At 42.5% G+C, this 23,984-nt stretch overlaps 1 protein-coding gene across 1 annotated transcript in view; it reads left to right on the top strand.

The window, feature by feature from the left end:
• Positions 1–16,432, top strand: part of grm8a (glutamate receptor, metabotropic 8a) — a gene marked incomplete at both ends in the record, with an annotated part of 299,416 nt that extends 282,984 nt beyond the window's left edge. Inside the window, 3 exons of the mRNA XM_080753986.1 lie at positions 7,182–7,322; positions 10,678–10,780; positions 16,383–16,432. Coding sequence (XP_080610112.1) covers positions 7,182–7,322; positions 10,678–10,780; positions 16,383–16,432 — 294 coding nt within the window. The remainder of the gene's footprint in view (positions 1–7,181; positions 7,323–10,677; positions 10,781–16,382) is intronic.
• Positions 16,433–23,984: the final 7,552 nt, after the last annotated feature.

The raw sequence follows: 23,984 nt of genomic DNA on the forward strand, positions 1-23,984 counted from the left end.
CCTAACACTTGACTTCTCTTAAGTGCGTTGTTATATGAACTTTGCTTTGACTCCACAGTTTGGACCTGACAGTGTTGAGCTAATTCATTTGTCATTAATATCTGGTTCATATCTTTGCAAAACAGCTCCAAATCCCAGACCTGTCAGTTTGATGAACTGTAGACATCTATGTTTTTACTTTTTGACACAGTGGATTCTCTAACTTGACAATGTGAGGCAATTAAGTGCTAACATTGTCATATTGTTGCCTGTTTGAAAACTGTTGTTTTCTTGCGGTCTGTCACTCATAACCTGTCTGTTCCGCTGCTCTGCATGGTACCTCAGTGGCAATTGATCTGGACTTGCAAACGGTTATTAACAATTATCATTATGCATCATTTATTAGCAGAGCGAGAGAGAGAGAGAGAGAGAGAGAGAGAGAGAGAGAGAGAGAGAGAGAGAGAGAGAGAGAGAGAGAGAGTCAATGAGGTGTACTGCAGTGCACATTGCTCTATCTTTCTTACAATTTCAATATCAAAGGTACTACTTTGTGCTTTGTTTTAGGATGTACAGCTATACAAATTAAAACGCATTCCAGCATGCACATGACACATGACAGTAGCTGCCTCCTAACGTTTATAAAGCATACACCATACACTGCACATGCAAATACTTTGAGTGTGCACTGCACATCCCCAGACTATGGACTAGTTAGTGTTCTATAGTTCTTGTCTGACTTTATTTGTATTTATTGTTTCATCATGATTATTAGTGGGATTGCCTATAATAGGGCAAGGCACTATTGTTCTGTTCCAAGTTTATGGAGGAACTTTTAGCCAATGAAGAAGTACCCCATTGCCTTGAATGGGAAAATGCAAAAACGCCAACCACACTCGCAATTTCTCAGAATTGCATCCTTTCTAGTTATTACTTGCTCCAGCGTAGCGCGCAAGTGCTACTTATGGCAGTGTTTCTCAACCACTGTGCCTGGGGATATTTGGTGTGCCCCTGAAAATGGTCAAGTGTGCCCCTTGAAACTGCTTGAAAGCCAGTATTGTATTTATCATTTTAAAAATGATTTAAACTAGTGAAAACAGCCGATCTTCAAGCACACAACGCCTCATGGTGCGAGGCGTTGTGTGCTTGTAGATTTGCTGTTTTCACTACTCTTGTGCGACTGATTGATTGATTGATTGAAGACTTTGCAGTTTGCATAGGAAAAGGTACAGTTTCATGACGGTACAGTTCACTGGTACAAGGTCTACTAAAAGGAGATCCATGAAAAGACTAAGCTTATTTCCACAGGAAACCATTTAAGTATCTCATATAACATTGAATGACAGACGAATAGAACACAGTACTATGCAGTAGATATGTAAAGAAAGTAAAATGAAAGAACAAAAAAGGGAAACAGTAAGTCTAAACAAACAGAAAGTATATACAAAGAAGGGGCAGGGGAGGGTAGGGCTGGGCTATGATGAAGCAGGGCTTTACTTTGCGAAGAAACTTACAAATTTGAAACTTGGAGATACAAGGTTTTCCTGACAGTGACGATATTTACACCCCCGTATTATGTTCGTGTGGCCATGGATTCTTGGGGACATGAAAAGTGTGCCCATTCAGAAAAAAGGTTGAGAAACACTGACTTATGGTGCTGTGCTGTCTGTTTGGCCGTCTTAGTTCTGCCCAAATATGGAGTTGTGTGCTTCATCTCTTCACTCTCCCACTTGATTGATTGATTGATTGAAGACTTTATTAGAAGTTTGCATAGGAAAAGGTACAGTTTCATGACGGTACAGTTCACTGGTACAAGGTCTACTAAAAGGAGATCCATGAAAAGACTAAGCTTATTTCCACTGGAAACCATTGAAGTATCTCATATAACATTGAATGACAGACAAATAGAACACAGTACTATGCAGTAGATATGTAAAGAAAAACAAAAACAACAAATCACCACCATCATTGGGACAAAGATGTTTGATTTTATGTTTGGTGTTTGTTTTCTCTTCTTGTTTTGTTGTATTGGTGCGTATTATTGCTTTGTAAACTGTAGTTTTTTGCCTCTGGAAAGCACTTTGGGTCAACTGCTGTTGTTTTTAAATGCGCTATATAAATAAACTTGACTTGACTTGACTTGTACACATTTGGTGGATACAGCTGAAGCAGAAATTCATTGATCTGTGGAAACTGAATCCAGAAACCCTCTCCTGGAAGAAGGTTGAGGCCATGGGGAAATGAGTTGTATTTCTTGTTGCATGGTGGGAGATGGTATCATTCTCTTCAGAGGACTCTGAGACAATTCCAGTTACCTGTTCATCATAGGCTTGAGTCCTAGTCTTAGGACGATATGCAAGCTAGCAGTTATTCACTACGAGCTTGAGCAGTCTGAACTCCCACATGACATCAGGTGGGAACTGACAGCGACAGAATAAATTATTAGAAAATCTCTGCCAGGCTGGGTTGCCTATTCAGTCAGTCGTGGGGTGCAGTTGTCAGGACACGAGGAAGCTACAGGGAAAACTAAAGGTTGTAGGACAGATGGTGCAACTGCTCACGTCTGTGGTGCCCCCTATTGGCACAAGAGCTTTTGGAGGTGCGTTCTATAGAGACCCTTCAACACGCAACTATATTATAGGCTACTGAAAAAAAAAAAGAAAAAAAAAACAATGATGGGTCTCTGCTTCATATGTAAAGTGTCTTGAGACAAGGCGCTTTAATAAAACTAGATTTACCCGTCCGATTGGGCCCCTCATGTCTCTCAGATAAATTGGATAATTACCCTAGAGCTTTAATCGGGCCTAAATATCTGAGCCCGACCCAACCCAGACCGACAGAACGTCAGCCTGAGACCGACCCAAAGCCCGATACATAATTGACAATTGGAGCCCGACCCAGTCCGCAGCCCGACAAATTTCTAAACAAGCTTAATCACTGCATGCACTGCAGCCTTTTTTTCCCATTAAATATTGATTCGCTAAGAACAGAGTAATTCCACCCTTTTCCAACTTCTTTATTAAAAGAAACAGCTTGTAGAAATAGGACTAACCGTCCAAATTAAGGAACAAATAAACATCAGAGCCTCGCTCGGAGAACACATGCTGACGACCTCCGCAGCAGGCAACAGGCATACAGGCTGTTACAGCTGCAAAGTTCAGTCATGCAACTTCTATAATATTAGGTTATATAAAAGTGACTATGGACACTGGACAGTTTCAACGATGTTCCCCGCTCGGCAGTGCACGCATGCACACAGTCACTCACACACACACTCAAGTTGCGCAGCAGCACTCAAGTTGCGCGATATTGCACTGGGAGTTTCACGTTACCACAGAAGTTACGAGCGCTGCTTCAAACCCCGACCCGACCCAAAGCCAGACAAAAAAGCTCTAAAATACCCGTATTCTGCCTATATATGCCTTGATATTATATGATGTCACCCTTTGCCCCTCTCCATTGCCCACGATTGGCTACAGGAGTTAGCTCATTTGAGCCAAAAGAACAACAACATTTGTGCTCTGTTGTGATCAAAAGACTATTTACAGAAATAAAGACGTTTTGGCCCGGCATTGTTGTTCAGGGCTCTGATAGCCCGAGGGGAAATACAACTATTTCTGTGTCTCTCTGTACTGAGTGTTATGTCTGAGTTATACTCAGATGACACACACCAGAAACAGCCGATCTACAAGCACGCAACACAACCGGCAACGGCATGTAACCCACTATAAATTAGACGTTTGGGCCATTTGTTCCAAGCTCTGGTCTAGCATTGAGGGGGGGGGGGGGGGGGGGGGAAGCTCTTTCTGTGTCTGTCTGTCTCTCTGCGATGAGTCTAACAGGGGAAACAGTGGAACCCAGCCAGTCTGTGGCGGCCGTCGAACATAACATTTAAATCCTCTGTCCACTGACAGTAATTAGCCCATAATGTAGAAGCATTTGGCATAAAACGGGCCTCTCTGTTTAACACCACGCGGACACATGGAGCACTTTGTCACGGCTGTCGATATCCAGGGTCACGGAGACGGCATTTAAATAAAGCGGAAACCTCGGCTTGGAGAAAAACATTACACAGGCTTTAATGGGCCCTGATGCTGACAAGCCAATCAGAAGCTCAGCGTTGTCATGTCTGCCTGGTCCATCTCTGTAGGGACTGAGACTCTGGCAGGTGCAGTGTAAGTGGGCAGTTAATGGTCCCAGCCATCCTCTCCCTGTCTGACATCCCTTCCTTTGTTCTGTCAAGCCGGAGTCTTCATCACTGCCTCAACCTGGGTTGACAGTGTACGGCCTGGTCAGGGCATAATCTCTCTCTCTCTCTCTCTCTCTCTCTCTCTCTCTCTCTCTCTCTCTCTCTCATACCCGAGGGAAGTAGGGGTGCTGGAGGTGCGGCCGCACCCCCTCCCCCAGGTCCCACCGCACCCCCTACCGCCCCTCCCCAAGGGGGTTGGGAGGAAAATAAAAATAAATATTCATATAATAAGAAAATTGCACCAGTGGCATGTAGGGGCTATTGGCTACTTCTATTTCCAGGACAATTTCAAAATGAACATGTTGAATGATCGATTGTATAGATGAAAACGTTAAAATAAAGGCTCTTGTTTTGAAATGCGCTTCTGTGCAGAGAGGAAATAGCTTTCACAGGACGCCCCTTTAACGGTCGGCCACCTCTCTCTCGTCCGTGCGCACCGTGCGTCATCATGGACTCGTAGTGAGATAAACAACACGGGCATATTAAGGAATATAAACACCAAGACAAGACCATGTAGGCTATGAAGGCATTAAACATCGTCCTCTGCTCCTCTCATCCTCATACCTGGTGAGTCGTGGCTTAGAGTTAAAGTAATGATGGATGCTAATGCTGCTGGCTAATATGGCTACACTGTTTGGGCTAGTGGCTATGGTGAAGCAGAACCACTGTTTCCAAACACTGGTGTCGGGACCGATGCGTGGATCGCGTCGTCACGGACACATTGTATGGGTCCTGAAAATAGCCGATCTAGAAGTTCACAACGCAGCGCGAAGGCGGCGAAGCGACTAGACGTGAGCTTGTAGATCTGCTATTTTCACTACTCTACTATTGGGTCCCCTAACGTTTAGTTTCTCTTGGTTCACGGGCTAAAACGTTTGGGAACCATCATGCTTGCTGTAGTAGACAGTAATGTAAAGTAACTATGTAGATGAACTGAAAAGCTTTTGGAACTGAATGATAATGATTATAATATATGAAACTGGTGTTGTCTGTCTGTTGGTATCAAGAAATCCATCTACTATAGACTGGCTGGTGCATGTGGAGAGGTAAAGGGAAAGTGTAGTGTGCCGTTCCCGATTGTGTTACATTTAGCAAAGAAATAAACTGCAGAAAGCGATAATTTTCGGCGCGCGCTGTGCGCGCGCGTCACGGTGCATGAGGAGCGCGTGACAGCACCCCCTACGGTAAAATAGTTCCCGCGGCTATGCTCTCTCTCTCTCTCTCTCTCTCTCTCTCTCTCTCTCTCGATTGCTCTCACTCGTGCTCCATCTCACGCCTTAAGTTATCCTTATACTGTATACCCCAGTGGTGGAAAAAGTACTCAGATGTTTTACTTAAAGGACCAGGTCACCTCTGGGACAACCAGATCTTATTTTATTGTTGTGTGGGACACGATCAACACAATCCTGAATTATTTTTTGTGTTCAATCTGTGTTTTTAGATATGTTAGTATTTCAGCATGCTACAACTGGTCATATGATGCATTTTGCATCATATGACCAGTTGTAGCATGCTGAAATCGTCTGAAATACTAAAATATCTAAAAACACAGATTGAACACAAAAAATAACTCAGGATTGTGTTTATCGTGTCCCACACAACAATAAAATAAAATCTGGTTGTCCCAGAGGTGACCTGGTCCTTTAAGGAAAAGTATCAATACTGCAATATAATCATACTATGTTACAAGTAAAAGTCTATAATTCAAAATGTACTTGAGTAAAAGTAAGAAAGTATTGGCATCAAAATATACTTAAAATACCCAAATGTTTGAAAATAGCAGATCTACAAGCTCACAGCGCCGCATTGTGAGCTTGTAGATCGGCTATTTTCAAATAGCCACGGTATAAAATAGGGCTAAAGTGGATTTATATATGTTTTATAATCATCTATTATCAGCAATGTAACTAGTAAAACTAAAGTTTTCAAATAATTGTAGTGGAGTAAAAGTACAACATTTGCCTCTGAGGTGTAGTGGAGCAGAAGTAAAAGTACTGAAAACTGAAAATACTCGAGTAAAGTACAAATACCTCAAAACAGTTCTTATAAGTACAGTACTTACGTAAATGTACTTGGTTCCTTTACACCACTGCTTATGCTGTATACCTCTCCCTCCTCCCTCCTCCTTCCCTCTCTCTCTTTCTCTATTTAATTGCCCACACTCTCCTCTCTCTCTGTCATCCTCGGACTCTCTCACATACCCCTCCCCCCCACCAGTTTTGAAAGACACACTGAGAGGGAGCCTTCATTCTTCCTTTCAGTCTATACATCTTCTCTCGCCTCTGTCCGGTAGTCTGACAGTCCCAAGTCTCTGAATGCTAAACTAGCACCGGTTTCTCTGTGGCTCCCTCTCCCCACTGTCTGTACACATACTCTGTGTGCAGACAGTGTCTGACGCTGCACATACACATATTCTAGACCACTGGTTCTCAACCTGTGGGTTATTTTGGGGGGGGGGGGGGGGGGGGTCCCCAGATGATTAACGTAATGTGCACTGTTGTTTTCTCACTCAACAGTAAACAAACCAACACAAAGTTTAAGTAGGCTTATATAGAGGGTATCTACATATTTCTAAAGTGACAATTCGAGGACTTTTTAAATACCTCTAAAATTACAAATTAAACATTGACCGTTCAAGTGGTTAAATGTCTGAAAATACCCATTAGTCCAACATGATGACAGTGCTGTGCTGTCAAACAAGTCTAAACTGTCTAAGAAATCTATGAACATTTTTATTCTGCAACACAGATTTATACAATATGTCGTGGGGGTCCCTGCTTCATATCTCTCTCAGCTAAGGGGTCTTTGGCCTGAAAACATTGAAGACCCCTGGCTTAAAGGGTTTAGCTCTAGTCTAGACTACTGTCAACTATACAGTAACTCTCTCTCTGTCTGTCTGTCTGTCTGTCTGTCTGTCTGTCTGTCTGTCTGTCTGTCTGTCTGTCTGTCTCTCTAGATGTACATCCAGACCACCACTCTGACCATCTCTCTGAGTCTGTCAGCCTCGGTGTCTCTAGGGATGCTCTACATGCCTAAAGTCTACGTCATCCTTCTCCACCCCGAGCAGAACGTTCCCAAACGCAAACGCAGCTTCAAGGTAACAATGTTTTTTTTGTTTTTTTTATCAATTTTTTATTTCATTTTCTGTTGACATAAAATCACCCCCCACCCCCCCACAGGTTGAGCATATATGGTCTGGATAAGGATACATTGTAATTTCCACATTAAAGGTGTTACACCATGAAATTTCACTTTTCCTATTTTAAAACCTTTTTTTGGGGTCCTAGCACCTTCTAACCTCACAAAGTCCCATTTCTGACCATTGTGTCTTTCTCTGGTTTTGGGAAGGCGGAGGTTAAAAGCATCCCACGGGTTCTCAAAACAGGCTGTCCAGATTTGCTTTATGACATAAATACTTTTTAAATGCATGGTGTATTCCAAGCCCCGCCAGAAACCCCTGAACAGAGGTACTGCCGTGGAATCTGCTATTTATTTATAAACATAATTTAAAAAAGCAAAGCACGAAATCATAACAACACGCTCAGATCACTCCGCGCAAGCCAGCAAACCATGCATGAAAGAGTTTTTTTGGTTGTCCAACCTTTTTTCATGGTGCTGTAGGCAGTTCTTCTCCGGTCATTAACATGGAGCGATACGGGGGAAACAGCGATAATGAACAGCACCCGAAAATACAATCCGTCTTCTGTGCACGCACATCGATCTAATCCAATGCAATCCACTCATTCCGAAGCCTTGATTTCGTCTGTCGTCTGATCGAAAATGATGAGGAGACGCGCTGGCCAAGTGGCTGCATACACAATACAAGGGCACGTAATGGCGTCCGTGGACACCAGTTGCTCCCTAGCAGATGACGTCATCACTCTCCGACGCGATCACGTCTCAGGAGCTCTCTTAACTCTTATACCGCTTTGGACGTTCCTGTTCGCCCCAATTCCCAAGAGACCTCTGCGCCAATACGGCGCTCGTTCGCGTTCGTTTGTTCGTTCATTTACCTTGTTGAAGCTGATGAGGGGTCGCTCCGCCGTGTACTGTAAACACATTTTCCGCGGTGATGGTGTAAAAAATCCATTATGCGTTAACATCAACGGAGACCAATTCACTTCCTTGTTGATTTCTCTGGCTGTGAGGCTCTGTGGCCAGTGACTGGTCTGAATGCACGTAACAGGCAAATCACATTCATTCTCAGCATGACGCCGCCCTCTGCTGCCTGGCAGACCACTATTGCACAATCAAAAAAATAATAATAATAAATAAATAAATGTCTATCTATCTACTATAACGTTGCAAAGGTAAGCCGCTTTTTGATGGCACCAGACCCAATAAATAAATAAATAATCTGGCAGTAGGAGAGTTAAAGAGACAGAGCACGACCGGCGACTGTATTTTAAAAAAAATTATAATTAATTTCATAAATTACGGGAAAGTACGGGAAAGTTCGAGCGGCGCACTGGGTGGTCCGGACAAGTACGGGCAAGTGCGGCCCGGCTTAGAAAGTGTTAATGACAAAAACGAATTGTTTGTTAGTAGCATGTTTTTGAGTTTCTCCAGTGCTGTGCTTAAGATGTCCTGTATGTTTTCTTTTGCACCGTTGGATCGAGCAATGGATAGTTCCAGAGAGATCATGTCCATCAGTGTGAGAGTCCATTGTGAGGCTTCAGACTTGTGAGGTGGTTTCCATCTTAGGACCAGCAGCCTTTTTGCGGCTGTCAGCTCCAAGTAGCCCTATTCACGACTCGCCCACTCAGCAAATTTCTCAGCATCCCCCGGGTGCTGACATCAATTTAGAAGGGGAAACTATAACAGAAATAGCTGGACTTAAAGCCAACAAATCATTATTTCGAACGGTAAAGTAAATTATAATGCTATGTGCCTTTTACTATCTTGTGTTCTTGATCATGCTAGCCGTATTTTATACTTTACTATTCGGAAATTGCATTAAATTTGCGATTTCTGTGTTAACTATAGGCTTTAGTAGGATTTTCCCCTTCAAAACGTGACTTCAGCACCCGGGGGATGCTGAGTGGGTGGGCCGTGAATAGGGCTAAGAGGAAGAGTCTTCTATGTGGGATTGTTAGCCCAATCGCTGAATCATCATTCAACATCAAAACATTAGGCGAGAGGGGAATACGAGTTCCCATTACCTCTGATTGTATTTGAGATACTCTCAGCCAAAAGGAGTTCACGTCTGGACACTCCCACATCATGTTGTTCTTGTTACATAGTGTGAAATGGGTGTAGTACAGAGCTGGAGTTGGAAGTGTTTCCTTGGGGTCAAATAGAATCTTTGGATACATTTGAAATTTAGCATTTGGTAGTTACATTTAGCCGGGGACCCAGTCACCAAAATGGGAGGGGACATGTGATTTTCTGCCGTACCTTTTATTTCTGTTTTATCTATTAGTTTGGTCATTAAGGTCCACAGAATGAGAGGCCTGCTCTGCTGGAAACATCGCGAAAAAATGGCAATTTGTATATTCACTGTCCCATTGACTCCACTAGAAATATTTAAAAAAGGAAAAAAGTCTGCTTTAAATAGCATGTGAGGGGTCAAACTGGGGGTTTTCATGATCCTGAATCCATTGCAAGCATTTGTTTTGCATGAAAAACATTCCTTGGGCTAGATTTCGGCCCCCCAAATACTGTGAAAAGTGATGAGTCAACACCTTTTTTCCACTTTTCACAGTTTTGGGCTGCTGTATTTTATTTTTTAAAATATTTCTAGTGGAGTCAATGGGACAGTGAATATCCAAATGGCCATAACTTTTTTTCGCGATGTTTCCGGCAGAGCAGGCCTCTCATTCTGTGGACCTTAATGACCAAACTAATAGATAAAACAGAAATAAAAAGTACAGAAGAAAATCACATGTCCTACCCTATTCCTTGAGCTTTTGGGCTTGTGGGTCCCCGGCTAATTATAATTTTGTGAGGAAAGAGAGACGCTTTCCCAGACTCTTTTACAATTGACCTGTTGCTGCCAATTCTTTAAATCAACATTCCAGACTGTTGGCACACCCATTGGCGGACAAATGGACTCTCTAAGCTTCTTAAACAAGTAGGATACAAAACCCTCACATTTAGGAACATTAGTTACATATTTGAAAAGTGGATGTACAGCTAAATAATACATTATTTAGTTTCCTTCAACAATTTGTTTATGTTTATCTGGTGTGTAGGCGCCCGTTTTTTGGAATGTACGACTAACTTTATGCCCACTACAATAATAAATTATGAATAAAACGTAAAAACAAAAACAACAGAATACTTCTTTACCCAAGCAACTGGGAGGCACAGGAGAGGGCCTAAGAGCCACATGCGGCTCTAGAGCAGCAGGTTGTCTACCCCTGGTTTAGAGAGACAGGGAAACTGAAGCCAGAGAGAGGGTGTGTGGGAGTGAAAATGTGGCGAGTTTTTATGTATTTTTTGCCCTGAAGGCCATCGTGACAGCAGCCACCATGACTGGTAAACTGCAGAAAGGAGGCGACCGGCCCAACGGCGAGGTGAAGACAGAACTGTGTGAAAGCATGGAGACCAACAGTGAGTAAGAGAACACTCCGATTTTTTTTAAGTACACATATAAAGTACTGTAGTGTAACATACATATATAAATGCATACAAATACATACATACACACACACATACGGATGTCACAAGGGGGGGAAAGTGGGACTGAGTTACTAGGGCCCAAGGTGGAGGGGCCTTAGTTATTTTATACTTTAGCTATTGAAAAATAGCAGATATACAAGCTCACAGCGTGGCACCGAGTGCCGCGCTGCGAGCTTGTAGATCTGCTATTTTTGAAAATCTTTGAATATATGTGTTTTTAAGCGAACATCTGTAACTCAAATTTTGCTTCTGGGGGGTCCCTGGAACTAAATGTTTTGAGATCAGGGTCTGTGGACAAATACATATCATTTTGGGGGTCCTTGAAATGAAAAGGTTTGAGCACCTGTAACCTGAGAAGGAGGAGGGAGTCCATTTTATTATGTTACACCTAGGGACCCCTAGCCTGGGGCGTAACTTAACGTAACAAATATTCAAAGACTTTTCAAGATTTTTCAAAAATAGCAGATCTACAAGCTCGCAGTGCGGCAATCGGTGCCGCGCTGTGAGCTTGTATATCTGCTATTTTTCAATAGTACAAAATGATGTGTAATAATGGGTTCCCAGTCTAAATGGGTAAAACCCCCTCCCCCTGTGAAGAACATTCATGGGGGGCACATTTACATTGATTCAGTTGATGTTGCACAACTGTTATATACACTTAATGAACTATTTACATTACAATTTTACCTACTTGTAAAATTGTCATAACAATTTAATGGAATTCTAAATTATTCCTAGATGAGTCAAACCTTTTAATTTCAAGGACCACCATGATCGACTCTGAGAGTGTACACATGGACTCTTGTGGGTCCATTTGGTTTATTTGTACACTCTCAGTTACAGACCTGTAATGGTCCATTTGGAACCCAGATGGTCCATGGACCGCACTTTGAGAACCACTGTCATGACTGCTAGATTTGTTTAAATTCCACTGTTATTGGGTCGGTAGTGCTCTGTGGAACTTGTTATGGAGATTACTGTTGCTACTGTAGGTGCAATTAATTTACCCATAACAACACCCATCGTGTGTGGGTGTTGTTTGCCGAAAATAATTACGGACCTACAGGCTAATAACAGTTCAAATCAAACAAGTAAGGAGATGTCAACAGTCGGCAGAAGGACTCGTTGGTGCTCAACAAGGACAAACTGTATCAAAAAACTATCTGGGCACTTCATGAATGACTACCCAAATAAAAGTGCTCACAAATAAAAGTGCTCCATTTTATTTGGGTAGTCATTCATGAAGTGACCAGATTGTTTTTTGAAACTGTTAAAATCAGTTGTTTCCATCAAATGACACTGTTGTATGGGTTATAAATCACACTTTCGTTTGAAAAAACATTGAATTATACCATTATACCAAGCACATGAGATGGCCTAGAGGACTTCTCAAAATGCATCATTATCTTACTGGCCAGCAAGTAATGAATTTGTTAAATTTACCAATAAGTGGGTGACTCCGCCCCATCATCACCTGAAAACCCCATTTACCTAAATTCACCGTGCTAATGCTGTACAACAAATGCAAAACATCTCTTGCAAACCTTCTCAAGAGAACATTGGCGAAAGAAGCAATTTGCTCCGTGAGTTCTTTTCATGTTAATGAGGACATGAGTTTAAATACAGATGGAGAATAAATTGATTTCTCTGCAAATGTTTTATGCATGGCAAAACAGCCGCTACAACGGTTTGTTTATGAGAGCGAGAGTTGGTTTATTGTACCGGTTTGAAAAGACCTATTCTGAGCAAGAAAAACTACTTGCGGATTTGTCCGTGTCACCAATATTGGCAACACAACGACCGTGTGTTTTTTGTGTGTGTGTGTATTCATAAACTATATTGTCGCTGTCAGTCGGAAACATTTTATCTATCTAATAGTGTGGTCCCCACTCCTTCAACTCAATTCCATTTTATGATAGTGCCAAATCACAACAAGTTGTCTCAGGACACTTTACATATCGAGCTGAGACATCGTCCCACCCTGAGCAAGCATATTTTCGAGACAGTGGCAACTAAACGAAAGAAACATCAGGCAGACCCAGGCTCCAGGGTGGGTGCATGGCCATCTCCACCTTGTCGGGGGAAGGGGCAGGGGAGCAGAGATTAATAACAATAATACAACATATAATAGTGTAAGATAGTATATTATGGTATAAAACAGTGGTCCTCAACCTTTTCAGGCTGTGACCCCCAAAATAATCATATTTTAACTCATAGTGCCAATCCCGAGAAGACTCGTGAAAAATACTCGAGTATCACATGGTGCCAATCCCGAGAATACTCGTGAAAAGTAATATATTACTGTAACGGCGGATACATTACCGAGAACAATGGCCGGAGGTCCGGAGACGAAATCCGTCACTGATTTCGCATCATCACGGCTCCACGAGCACAAAATAGTCCCATCCATAACATTGAGGTGGACGGGGGATCTCATCTTTAATGTCCATTATCTCAAAACTACACTTTAGAAGCTAGGATGGAGGCAGATGCTCGCTTATGTTACACATGTATAAAAGCTCCCGGTCCGCCATTACACAACTCCACGTGGACAACGATTGGTTCCGGCGCAGGACGCGATGACGTCAGACCGGAAGTGGTTGCGCTGTGGACTTCTGGCCTTCAAAATAAGATAACGGGGGTGATGCCAACCTGAGACTGGCATCGTGGACTTTATAATCCGTTAATTTCATGGGCACTAAATGAGTTAACTGGGGACCCCCACCCGGAGGAGCACTAAGAGTTGAGGCATTACATTTTGTATAACACGGTTCTATTTTGTTGTGAGCTTGTAGATCGGCTATTTTCACAATTTCTGCCTCTGGGCACGCGTCTGTTCATTTACTCGTTCTTGTGTTGAATTTTGCGAACATTCGCAGGCGAACTCCTCTCGCTCTCCGTAAGTATCAAAGCACACTCTATCTAATTTAAAGAGAGAGAGAGAGAGCATGGGCGAGGGACCATCCCTTTGCATTGAGGCCGAGGGGAACATTGTGTCCGTGTCTCGTTTCGTCTGTGTGGCTGCTTGCTAGTACTGCCGTCAGTGGTGGACAAAGTACTAGTAAAAGTATGGTTTATGTATGTTTTCTCTCCAAGGTGACTAGTAACTCATGTTTTAAAATAAATAGTTGAGTAAATATAGCCGACAATAGGATCCAAAATGTAGTGGACTTGAAGGGAAAGTACTGGAAATTGGACAAATACCTACAGTACTCAAGTAAATGTAGGCTACTAGTTACTTTACACCCCTGGCTTCTGCTAACTGCCTGGCTGCTGCTGGGGAACCCTTCAGACGGTGGCCTCTCTGCTGACGTGATGTGATCATGGGTTGTGTGATGCCAGCCCCAAATTGGATAACTTTATCCAATTTGCCGAATTTTATACGCATATTTGCGTCGCACTTTGGTGTGTATGGGAAAAGGAGAATATTTTGCATTTTCGGGTCGCTTATTCGCATCGCTTCGCTAATTTGCCCGTGTGTAAAGAATGTTGGAGTATAATATTACAGGTGAGTGTGCCTGAACATCCATATAGTCGTTGTCGGGTGGAAACCTTGCATGTCCAAAACCGCTTGTTTTGTATTTATCGTTTAAAAAATGATTTAACCCATTTAGGCCTAACCTATAATAGGGCTAAATCAGAAATTAGCCTACAAAACAAATATGTTGCTACATACTGTACATGTACTGTAAGCGAGTTTCTAAATTCTAGGAGAGCGCAGGCAAGGAGCGCTCGTTTTCAACGACATTCAGTTATTGTCCACGACATTGCAAGCGGCGCGAAGGCCAGCGGACCTTGGTCCTGCTCTTCGCCCCCGAGCGCCGCAGGCGCGAGTGGCCGCGCCGCGCGAGTTACGAAGCCGTGGTGAATGCAATCGTTATATTTATGCCCAGGCCGTAAGGCCTGGGCAAGCGCACGATAAACGCAACGTTTGGTGCACCTCGCGCGGTCCAAGTGACTACAACGGAGCGCTCCCTACGTCCGGTTCAGCCAATCACAAGCTTCAAAAATGAGTCCGGGGCGTGGTTTTGCCTTTGCTCTCCTAGAATTTAGAAACTTGTGTACTGTAAGCCCCTCCCAAACAGCAAAATGTGTTCCCAGCCTGAATAGTGAAAACAGCCGATCTACAAGAACACAACGCCTCGCGGTGCGAGGCGTTGTGTGCTTGTAGATCTGCCGTTTTCACTACTTTTGTGCGACGACCTTGTTTGGTGAAGCAGGGCTTTTCTTTGCGAAAAATGTACAAATTTCAAACTTTGGAGATACGAGGTTTCTGCCCGACATTGACGATATGCAGGTGCATAATGGCAGAGGCGCTGGGCTCCAGTCCACCAGACGCACCCGTCCTGCCAGTCAGCAACTTTATGTGTTTGTGTCAGAGGAGGAACTGGGTCACAGTTCATTTATTTACTCATTAGTGAAAAAGTGCCGAGTCATCGTAGCCCAGTAGTGCACACTGTAGAAAAAAAGTTAGAAAATGAATACCAGTTTTGCACTTTAGCACGGACACGACTTGTATGCAACAATGACAAGCCCCCCCACCCCCTCAAATCCATCCAAAAGAACAAAAGAAAAAAATGGGTGAAAAAGTCAGCGAGTTTTATAACACGCCACATTTTGCTAAGAGGGGCTGTTTTTCTTTGGAAAATGTCAATACTGAGCCTGGGGGCATTTTTCATAATTGAAAAAAAAAGAAGAAGATAAAGGGGGAAAATTTGTTTCATGCTGCATCACTCCAATTCTGTTTTTCAAATTATTGACTTTTCCTTTTTTTTTCTCTCTCTCTTTTACTTATTTATACATTTTTTCAACCAGGAACCATTTTTCCATCATTTTTGCCTGCTTCTCTTGCGGCAGGTTAATAGCCAGTGAAACCGGACAAGACGACAATACATTACATGGGAAGGACAACAGGCAGCAGTACAGATCTAACGCGTGACTTATGCTCGCAAAAAAACAAACAAGCTCCTAGATTTGGCTATTTTTGGTGCGTGACACTGGCGTGAGTCCTGGGGCGTGCTGCTGTGAGTTGACATTTAAAGCCTGATTTATACTTAGTTGTGTGCTGGTGTGTTGCATGCTGTAAATAGACGATCTACAAGCTCACAACGCGTCACATTCATGACGCGTTGTGAGCTTATAAATCGGCTATTTACTGAGCACACCGGCCCGACATAGGAGTATAACTGAGGCTTAACATGGAGGACGCGACATAAAACCCTTAAGTTAATCATCTGGGGACCCCCCAAAATAATTTGGAGAGCCCCCTGGGGGTCCCGACCCACATGTTGAGAACCACTGGTCTATGGAGACGTCGGCTCTCATACAATATGTCTGTTTGTCAGTCTGTCTATCTGTCTCTTGAATGTCTTTGACTGATTCTCTCCCTTTGTCTCTCTCTCTCTCCCCTCTCCCTCCTCTCATCTCAACTCTTTATTTCTCTCTCCCATTTCTTCTCACTCTGATAACTTTCCCTACGGTCTCTCTCTCTCTCTCTCTCTCTCTCTCTCTCTCTCTCTCTCTGTCGATGTAGCTTCATCAACTAAGATGACGTACGTCAGTTACAGCAACCACGCCATCTGAGAAGACCTGAGATGAACGAGGGAAGAGGAATGGACGGATGGATAGGAGAGAGAGAGAGAGAGAGAGAGAGAGAGAGAGAGAGAGAGAGAGAGAGAGAGAGAGGGAAATGGAGAACTGAAAGGGAAAGAGGGCAAGTCCACCCCTCCCCCTCTCATAGAATAAGCCACGCCCCCCTCTCAGCTGATTGCTCAAGGGAAGTGATGGACACCTGGGGCTCCTCCCACTGACAACCAAGCATGAGACATTTTGTATTGTTCTGCATCAATCCCCCTTTGGGCCACAGAGAGGCGGGACCACACAGACCAATTAGCCAATCAGTGTGCCTGCTTTTCTTTTTTTTTACCCTGCCGCTCACAGCTCATTGGTCCAACCATGAACTTCAACATAAAAAAATATGAATAAAAAACGGACGCAAATTGAATGTGTGACGTGTCACAGGGAGCCTGCAGTCGACCAGGAAAAAAACAACAACAACAAATAAATCTACCGAAAAAAATATAAAAACGTGAAAAACAAAAGAAAAATAAACTAAACCATGTAGACGTTCTATTTACAAGCAAAAGAGGACTGAGTTGAGCTGGGCGTGTATTTTGTGGGGTACGGGGGAGATTTAAGAGATGAGAACAAGTTTATTAAAGAAGATTATATAAAAAAAAGAAGAAAAAAAGGTTAAGATGAGACTCAAACCTGTTTGTCGTTAACTCTCTACTTGTATTTTTGTGGTCGTGACAACTTTTTTTCATTCTTGTCGCAGCTGTTGTCTGATGGATTGCCCTGTCTGCATCATCCTCCCGACATGAGTGTGTGTTTGCTCCCCATGTCTTGGTAACTCTGGGGTTTGTAAACCTATCGGGAGTCGTGAACCTGTAACAATGCCATGGTTTGAAGCATGCTGGTTTTTTTATACAGAAAAACAGATGAATAAATCTATTTATAATAAAGGAATGTTTTGCAAATGTGTAGATTGGGCTGGCTGTGATTTTGGAGAAGATGCATGCGACGTTTGGTTTCTTTCTGAGTTTTGGGGGATGTGTGTGCGTGCGTGCGTGCGTGCGTGCGTGTGCATGTGCGTGCGATAATATACAACAATGGTTCTTAAACATATCCATGTCGAGGACCGTCAGTGGTGGAAAAAGTATTCAAATGTTTTACTTAAGTAAAAGTATCAATACTGCATAATAGAAATAATCTGTTAAGTACGGAATTAAAAATGTACTTGAGTAAAAGTACAAAAGTATTGACTTCAATAAGTACTTAATGTACCAAAAGCAGAAAGTACAAAATGTTTGAAAATAGCAGATTTACAAGCTCACAACGCGTTGTGATGCGACGCGTTGTGAGCTTGTAGATCGGCTATTTTCAAATAGCAAATGTATAAAATAGGGCTAAAGTGGTTTATGCATGTTTTAGAATAATATAATTTATATCTGCAAAGTAACATGTAACTAAAGTTTTCAAATAAATGTAGTGGAGTAAAAGTACAATATTTGGATCGGAGATGTAGTGGAGTAGAAGTAAAAGTAAAGGAGATTGGAAATACTCAAGTAAAGTACAAATACCTCAAAACTGTACTTAACTCATATGCTGCTATTTTAAACATAAGCTGAACTGTTTTCCTGCCAAATTGTCCTTACCTTTTAACGTGGGCACGTGCACGCATAGTGCATGATCGGTGCGCGACTCATGTAGTAGACCGGTAGACAAGATGACAGCTTTCGAATAAATAAAAAAATCCATTGGAATAGACAAATCCGTTGCCAGGCAGTATCCTGCTGTATCCGCCAGTATTTACATAAGAACACATTGGAAACAGCCAGCTGTGCGCTATGGTAACACGTGGACACGTTCGCGCACATAGCAGACGATATGTGCGCGGATCATATGCCAGGCGGGCACAAGAATCAAACAGCTATCAAAAAAAAAAAAAAAAAAACGTGTGAAAAAAGACGATGATATGACCGAGCAGGATGCTTCCTTGTTTACATGGAAACTTATGGGCCCGGAGCTATGATTGGCTCTCAGACCGGATATGGAAACCTAGATCCGGTCTAAACAGGAAATGCGACCATACTTTTAATTGTTTCATAATGATTAAAGCTAATTAAATTTCCAGGATCTACGGGCATCGCAGAGTGGTACAGCGGGAAATCTCCGGTTTCGACGGAGATCGCAGGAAATGAGTTAAGAACAATGCTTAGGTAAATGTACTTAGTTACTTTACACCACTGAGGACCGTTACGTGGATGGATGATTTGGCTCAGTACTCGCTGGAGAGATATTGAAGGTGTTTAATGTGTGTATGGTGTCCCTCTAAGGCTGGACTCACACAGCTGCGTGAAACATCTTCTCCTTATCGCCTGAGAATGGCCACTGGGGGCGCCGTAATGCATGCAACCAATTCCATTGACAATGCATTAGTACGGCGCCCCCAGTGGCCATTCTCAGGCGATACGGAGAAGATGTTTCACGCAAATGTCTGTACAGCGCCTAAGAGATGACTAGCAGATGAGGTTGTAGATTCCAGCGTATTTGTATTTTTGGATACTTACGACCTTTCACTCCACTACATTTACACAAGATAATTATTGTACTTTTGACTGCACTGCATTTCTAGGAAGGGAAATTGTAGCCTACATTATGAATTACGGTTTCTTGTTTACAAACATTGAGACTAAATGCACATGTGACTGTATCATGTAATCCCCAAACCTGTTGTTTTGAGGAGCGCTGGTTTCATTGGCTCATTTGGTACCAACCTGCGCGCGCATCTAGGTTTTTACCAGTGTAACGTGGACCAGAAATGCATAAGCAGCATCACATCATATGTGTTTCCACAATCGCTTTTTTTTTTTTTTTTTCACATTTTGCTCACAATTTGGACAACGTTGCGGATAAAACACTCAAAAAATGTGATATGTTGGGGCCTCATCAGAATACCAGATATGGTTGACGAATTGACAATGCCATTTTTGATTATGCTTCGGTTTGTTTTGGTCAAATGGATGTTGTTTGAGGCCTGAACCAACTTGACCACCGACCAACTAAGTAGATTTACTTAAGTACTGTACTTAAAGGGGAAGACCACCCATTTTAAATATTGAAATATGTCTTTAATATACCTTAGAGGAGTTGTGTGGAAATAGAAAAAAGTTCCCCCTCTTCAGTGTTGCCTAGAACTGGAGGATTGATTTTGGGGTTTGTATTGTAAAGTACAATGTGTGATGTCATCAAGTTGTACTTTACAATACAAACCCCAAAAATCAATCCTCAGTACCGGGACACCGGCCGAAATTTAACATTATGATACAGTAGGTCACGTGGTCTTTCTTCAAACGGTCTGAAAAGGAGGCGGGGCCGTATCAGTTATTAGTGAATGTATACTTCGTCCGTCATGCGGTGCCGCGCACAACGTGATGTGTTGTTGTTAGCTGGTAGCGCCGCACCGCACGGCTATTTTCAAGAGCTATTGTGTGTGTGTACACACACATGCACGCACGCACACACACACACACACACACACACACACACACACACACACACACACACAGGCTACCACAGACTTCAGTCCTCCGGAGCTCCGGTGAAGCACTGGAGCACTTTTTAGCAGAGATGGCTGCTAAAAAGTGGTCCGGAGCTCCGGTGAAGCACTGGAGCACTTTTTAGCAGAGATGGCTGCTAAAAAGTGGTCTGTGCTGCGGAGGATCCCTCGTTCTAATCTCTGACACCTTTTTGTTAGAAGACTTGTACCCTGTACGCGGTTAGGGGGGATTCTATAGCAGATTATATCAATTTTTTACCCCTAGAACTGCTTGTTTTAAAATTTGTTTTATGAATTGTCGCATTTTCTCCTCGCACAGTTCTGTTGGGGTTTCACTAGATAATACTCAGCGCTCAACTCCGCCCCCTCCCGTCATATTACCCAATCAAATTAATTTAATTCAGTTACTGTACAGAAAGTACTACTTTCAGTACAGTAACTACAATAAATTAATTTGATTGGGTAATTTAACATGGGGGTACATGACATCATTAAAAAAAAATGCTAATTTGATAGCCATAATTAGCTGTTTTGGCCGTGTCACGCCCACTTTAAGTTGAAGTATTTGTACTTTACTTGAGTATTTCCAATTTTCAATACTTTTACTTTTACTTCTACTCCACTACTCCACTACATCTCGGATACAAATATTGCACTTTTACTCCACTACGATTATGTGAAAACTTTAGTTACTAGTTACTTTGCAGATATAAATAATGATATTATAACATACATTAATCCACTTTAGCCCTATTTTATACAGAGGCTATTTTCAAACATTTTGTACTTTTACCTTTTGTACTTTAAAGTAGGCCTACATTTTGATGCCAAAACTTTTCATACTTTTACTCAGCCAAAGGTCAAGTTTAAGTATTGAGGGTAAAATGCCAGAAAATACATATTTAACATGAATCCAACATATTAAAAGAAAATAATATATAGCGTAAACAGACAACTTTAAAACATCAGTCACGCAACATTGATGATAGTGCTGTAAAACAGGTCTATGGAGAAATCTATGAAAAAAAAATAGCTTTGGAGGGGGAAAAGAGCAGACTAAGTACAGTGAGAGATCACGTTTATTAAGTATTGACCGCTCAAGTGGTTAAATATCTGAAAACACATTAACATGAATTCAAAATACACTGTTGATCTTGCTGTCAAACAATGAAACTATATCTACGAACAGATTGTGGGGGACCCTGCTTCATCTCTCTCTCTCAACTAAGGGGTCCTTGGCCTGAAAAAGTTGAAGACCCCTGCTCTAAAAGGTCATCTGTACTCTACAAGGTTACTGTGTGTGTGTGTGTGTGTGTGTGTGTGTGTGTGTGTGTGTGTGTGTGTGTGTGTGTGTGTGTGTGTGTGTGTGTGTGTGTGTGTGTGTGTGTGTGTGTTGCACGCACACTTGTATTTTCACTATTTCATATCATTTCTTTAATTGTAATAATATTATTTAAAAAACTGAACAGTGTTGGACATACCCTACAACAGGGTTCCCCAATAGGCGGCCTGCGGGCCATTTGCGGCCCGCGGGGGGCTACCATCTGGCCCCAACCAACCCCAGTAATAATGGTGGTATAAGAGCAGCAACAACACTAGTATATTGTCGTTATCGGGTGGAAAACCTGTATCTCAAAATGTGTACATTCTTTCGCAAAGTAACTTCATAAAGTTTAAATCGTTTTTAAAATGATAAATACAAAACAAACGGTTTTGGACATACAAGATTTTCACCCGACAACGACGATATCAGAACTGTCGCTGGAGTAGCGGGAACGCCACCGTCGGCCCACCTGCAATGTCGTGGCCCTCGGCTTGGTACCCTAGACATGATTTGGCCCTTGGCGAAAACTAATTGGGGAACCCTGCCCTACAAGGTTTCCTATCTATATTCCATAAAACTATGCATCGGAAATACTGCTTCAGTTACTACTGAAGAGTCGTACTATGTCGGCTTCAACAAGTTATTTGATTCAGCGAACGGATGATTATCTGGTCTGTTTATTGCATGCAAGCAACTGGAAAGTGATTAGAAATATGGAACCTTTGACTATCCATTGTGAATTATTTTAATTGAAAAACTGTAAATGGAACAGACAGACAGGACGTGTGTAGGCAGTCAGAGAATATACTTCTCTCTTGCACATTCATACCTCTCACAAAAGTGCGTGCGTGCGTGCGTGCGTGCGTGCGTGCGTGCGTGCGTGCGTGCGTGCGTGCGTGCGTGTACAGAGAAGTTCTAGCAGGGGGAATCTGGGCACCCTACTGGATACGGTTGCCATGACAGCAAGACCAAATGACAGATTCAGAGGACCTCGATTTGAGCAGCTCTCCAGTGTGACGAGCACGCACACACGCACACACACACACACACACACACACACACACACACACACACACACACACACACACACACACACACACACACACACACACCGATTCTGCGTGGAACTTCTTGTCAAGGTTGAATTGTTACGTAACTGATGATTCCATTGCAGCGAAAACTATGTATCACTTTTACAAACACAAAGTAGAATCACATTCACAAGGTTGTGGTCTATATCAGCGCTGAGCGCTGGGCCCGTGGCCGAGTATAAAGGTGAACCAATTTTCTTCTAACACGGGGACTGAGTCTTATGTTGTACTGGGACTTTCCACGGCCTGACTTTAATCCTCATCTTTAAATTACCTTCACAGCACTTGGAAATAGAAGGAGAAGAAAAAGAAAAAATCCACAAAGCCCCAAATATGTGCCAATACCTTATGGGTATTTCAACTTCACCCACAATAAACTGTAGATAAAAATGGAAATGACTTTACCTCCTGTGCTCTCCTCCTCCTCACAGACTGCGGTAATAGAATTGGATTATTCTGCCGCGGTTCGACCACCAGACCATCCCAGGCTGCGTCTTCAAAGCCGTTGAGATAAGCATGTAATAATCTGTGGCTCAGGTAGAAGATTGTTATTTTTCTGTTCTGTTGACGTATTCGGTTATTCATATAAATATGTTGTGTTTGCATTTGTTTATTTTACGCTATTGGGCCTCACTTTGGAAGGTCCTATGAGAGCGTGCTTCTGTTTGTGCTTCTCCTGTTTTCTTGGTAATACGATTTACGGGGCAACGGTGGCTCAGGGGGGATTCTTTTGGAGAAATGTCTGCTGATCTTTTGTGTGACTGTGATGTAATTCAGGCCATGGGGACAGGCAGGGTTGGGGGGGAATGGGGGAAGTCCATGCCTCTGCTTCTGATATAGTCCATGGGCCAGACGAGTTGTCGGTATCAAAAAGGTGGCAAAGGTTACCATGCATTTTTGAAAAGCTCTATATCTGTAGATTATATTTTGGTATGATAACCCTTTCTTAGACACAGCTAAATTGGTGTTATCAGCCGCTAGAGTTGGTGTCCCATTAACTTTACATTACAGGAAAAAAAAGCAAAAAATTAATCTGCTTTAAGTAGCATAAGAGGGGTCAAACTAGGGGTTTTTCATGATGCTGAATCCATTGCAAGCATCTGTTTTGCACGAAAAACATTCCAGGGGCTAAAACAGCCCCCACAAAAGTGTGAAAAGTGATGACTCATCACTTTTCATCACTAAACCATAGTCTTGTGGGACAGTTTTTAGCCCAAGGAAAGTTTTTTGTGCAAAACAGATGCTTGCAATGGATTCAGCATCATGAAAACCCCCTAGTTTGACCCCTCATATGCTACTTAAAGCAGATTAATTTTTAGCTTTTTTTTCCTGTAATGTAAAGTTAATGGGACACCAACTCTAGCGGCTGATAACACCAATTTAGCTGTGTCTAAGAAAGGGTTATCATACCAAAATATAATCTACAGATATAGAGCTTTTCAAAAATGCATGGTAACCTTTGCCACCTTTTTGATACCGACAACTCGTCTGGCCCATGGACTAATATGTTTTGTCCCTGCTTCTGGATGGACTGAATTAAATACCTGCATTTAATTATGTGAAATGTAGAATGTTCTGATATGTTTGATATTTGTCTAT

The sequence above is a fragment of the Nannobrachium achirus genome, assembly GCF_963921795.1.
Source record: "Nannobrachium achirus genome assembly, chromosome: 23".
In the NCBI taxonomy this organism is placed as follows: domain Eukaryota; kingdom Metazoa; phylum Chordata; class Actinopteri; order Myctophiformes; family Myctophidae; genus Nannobrachium; species Nannobrachium achirus.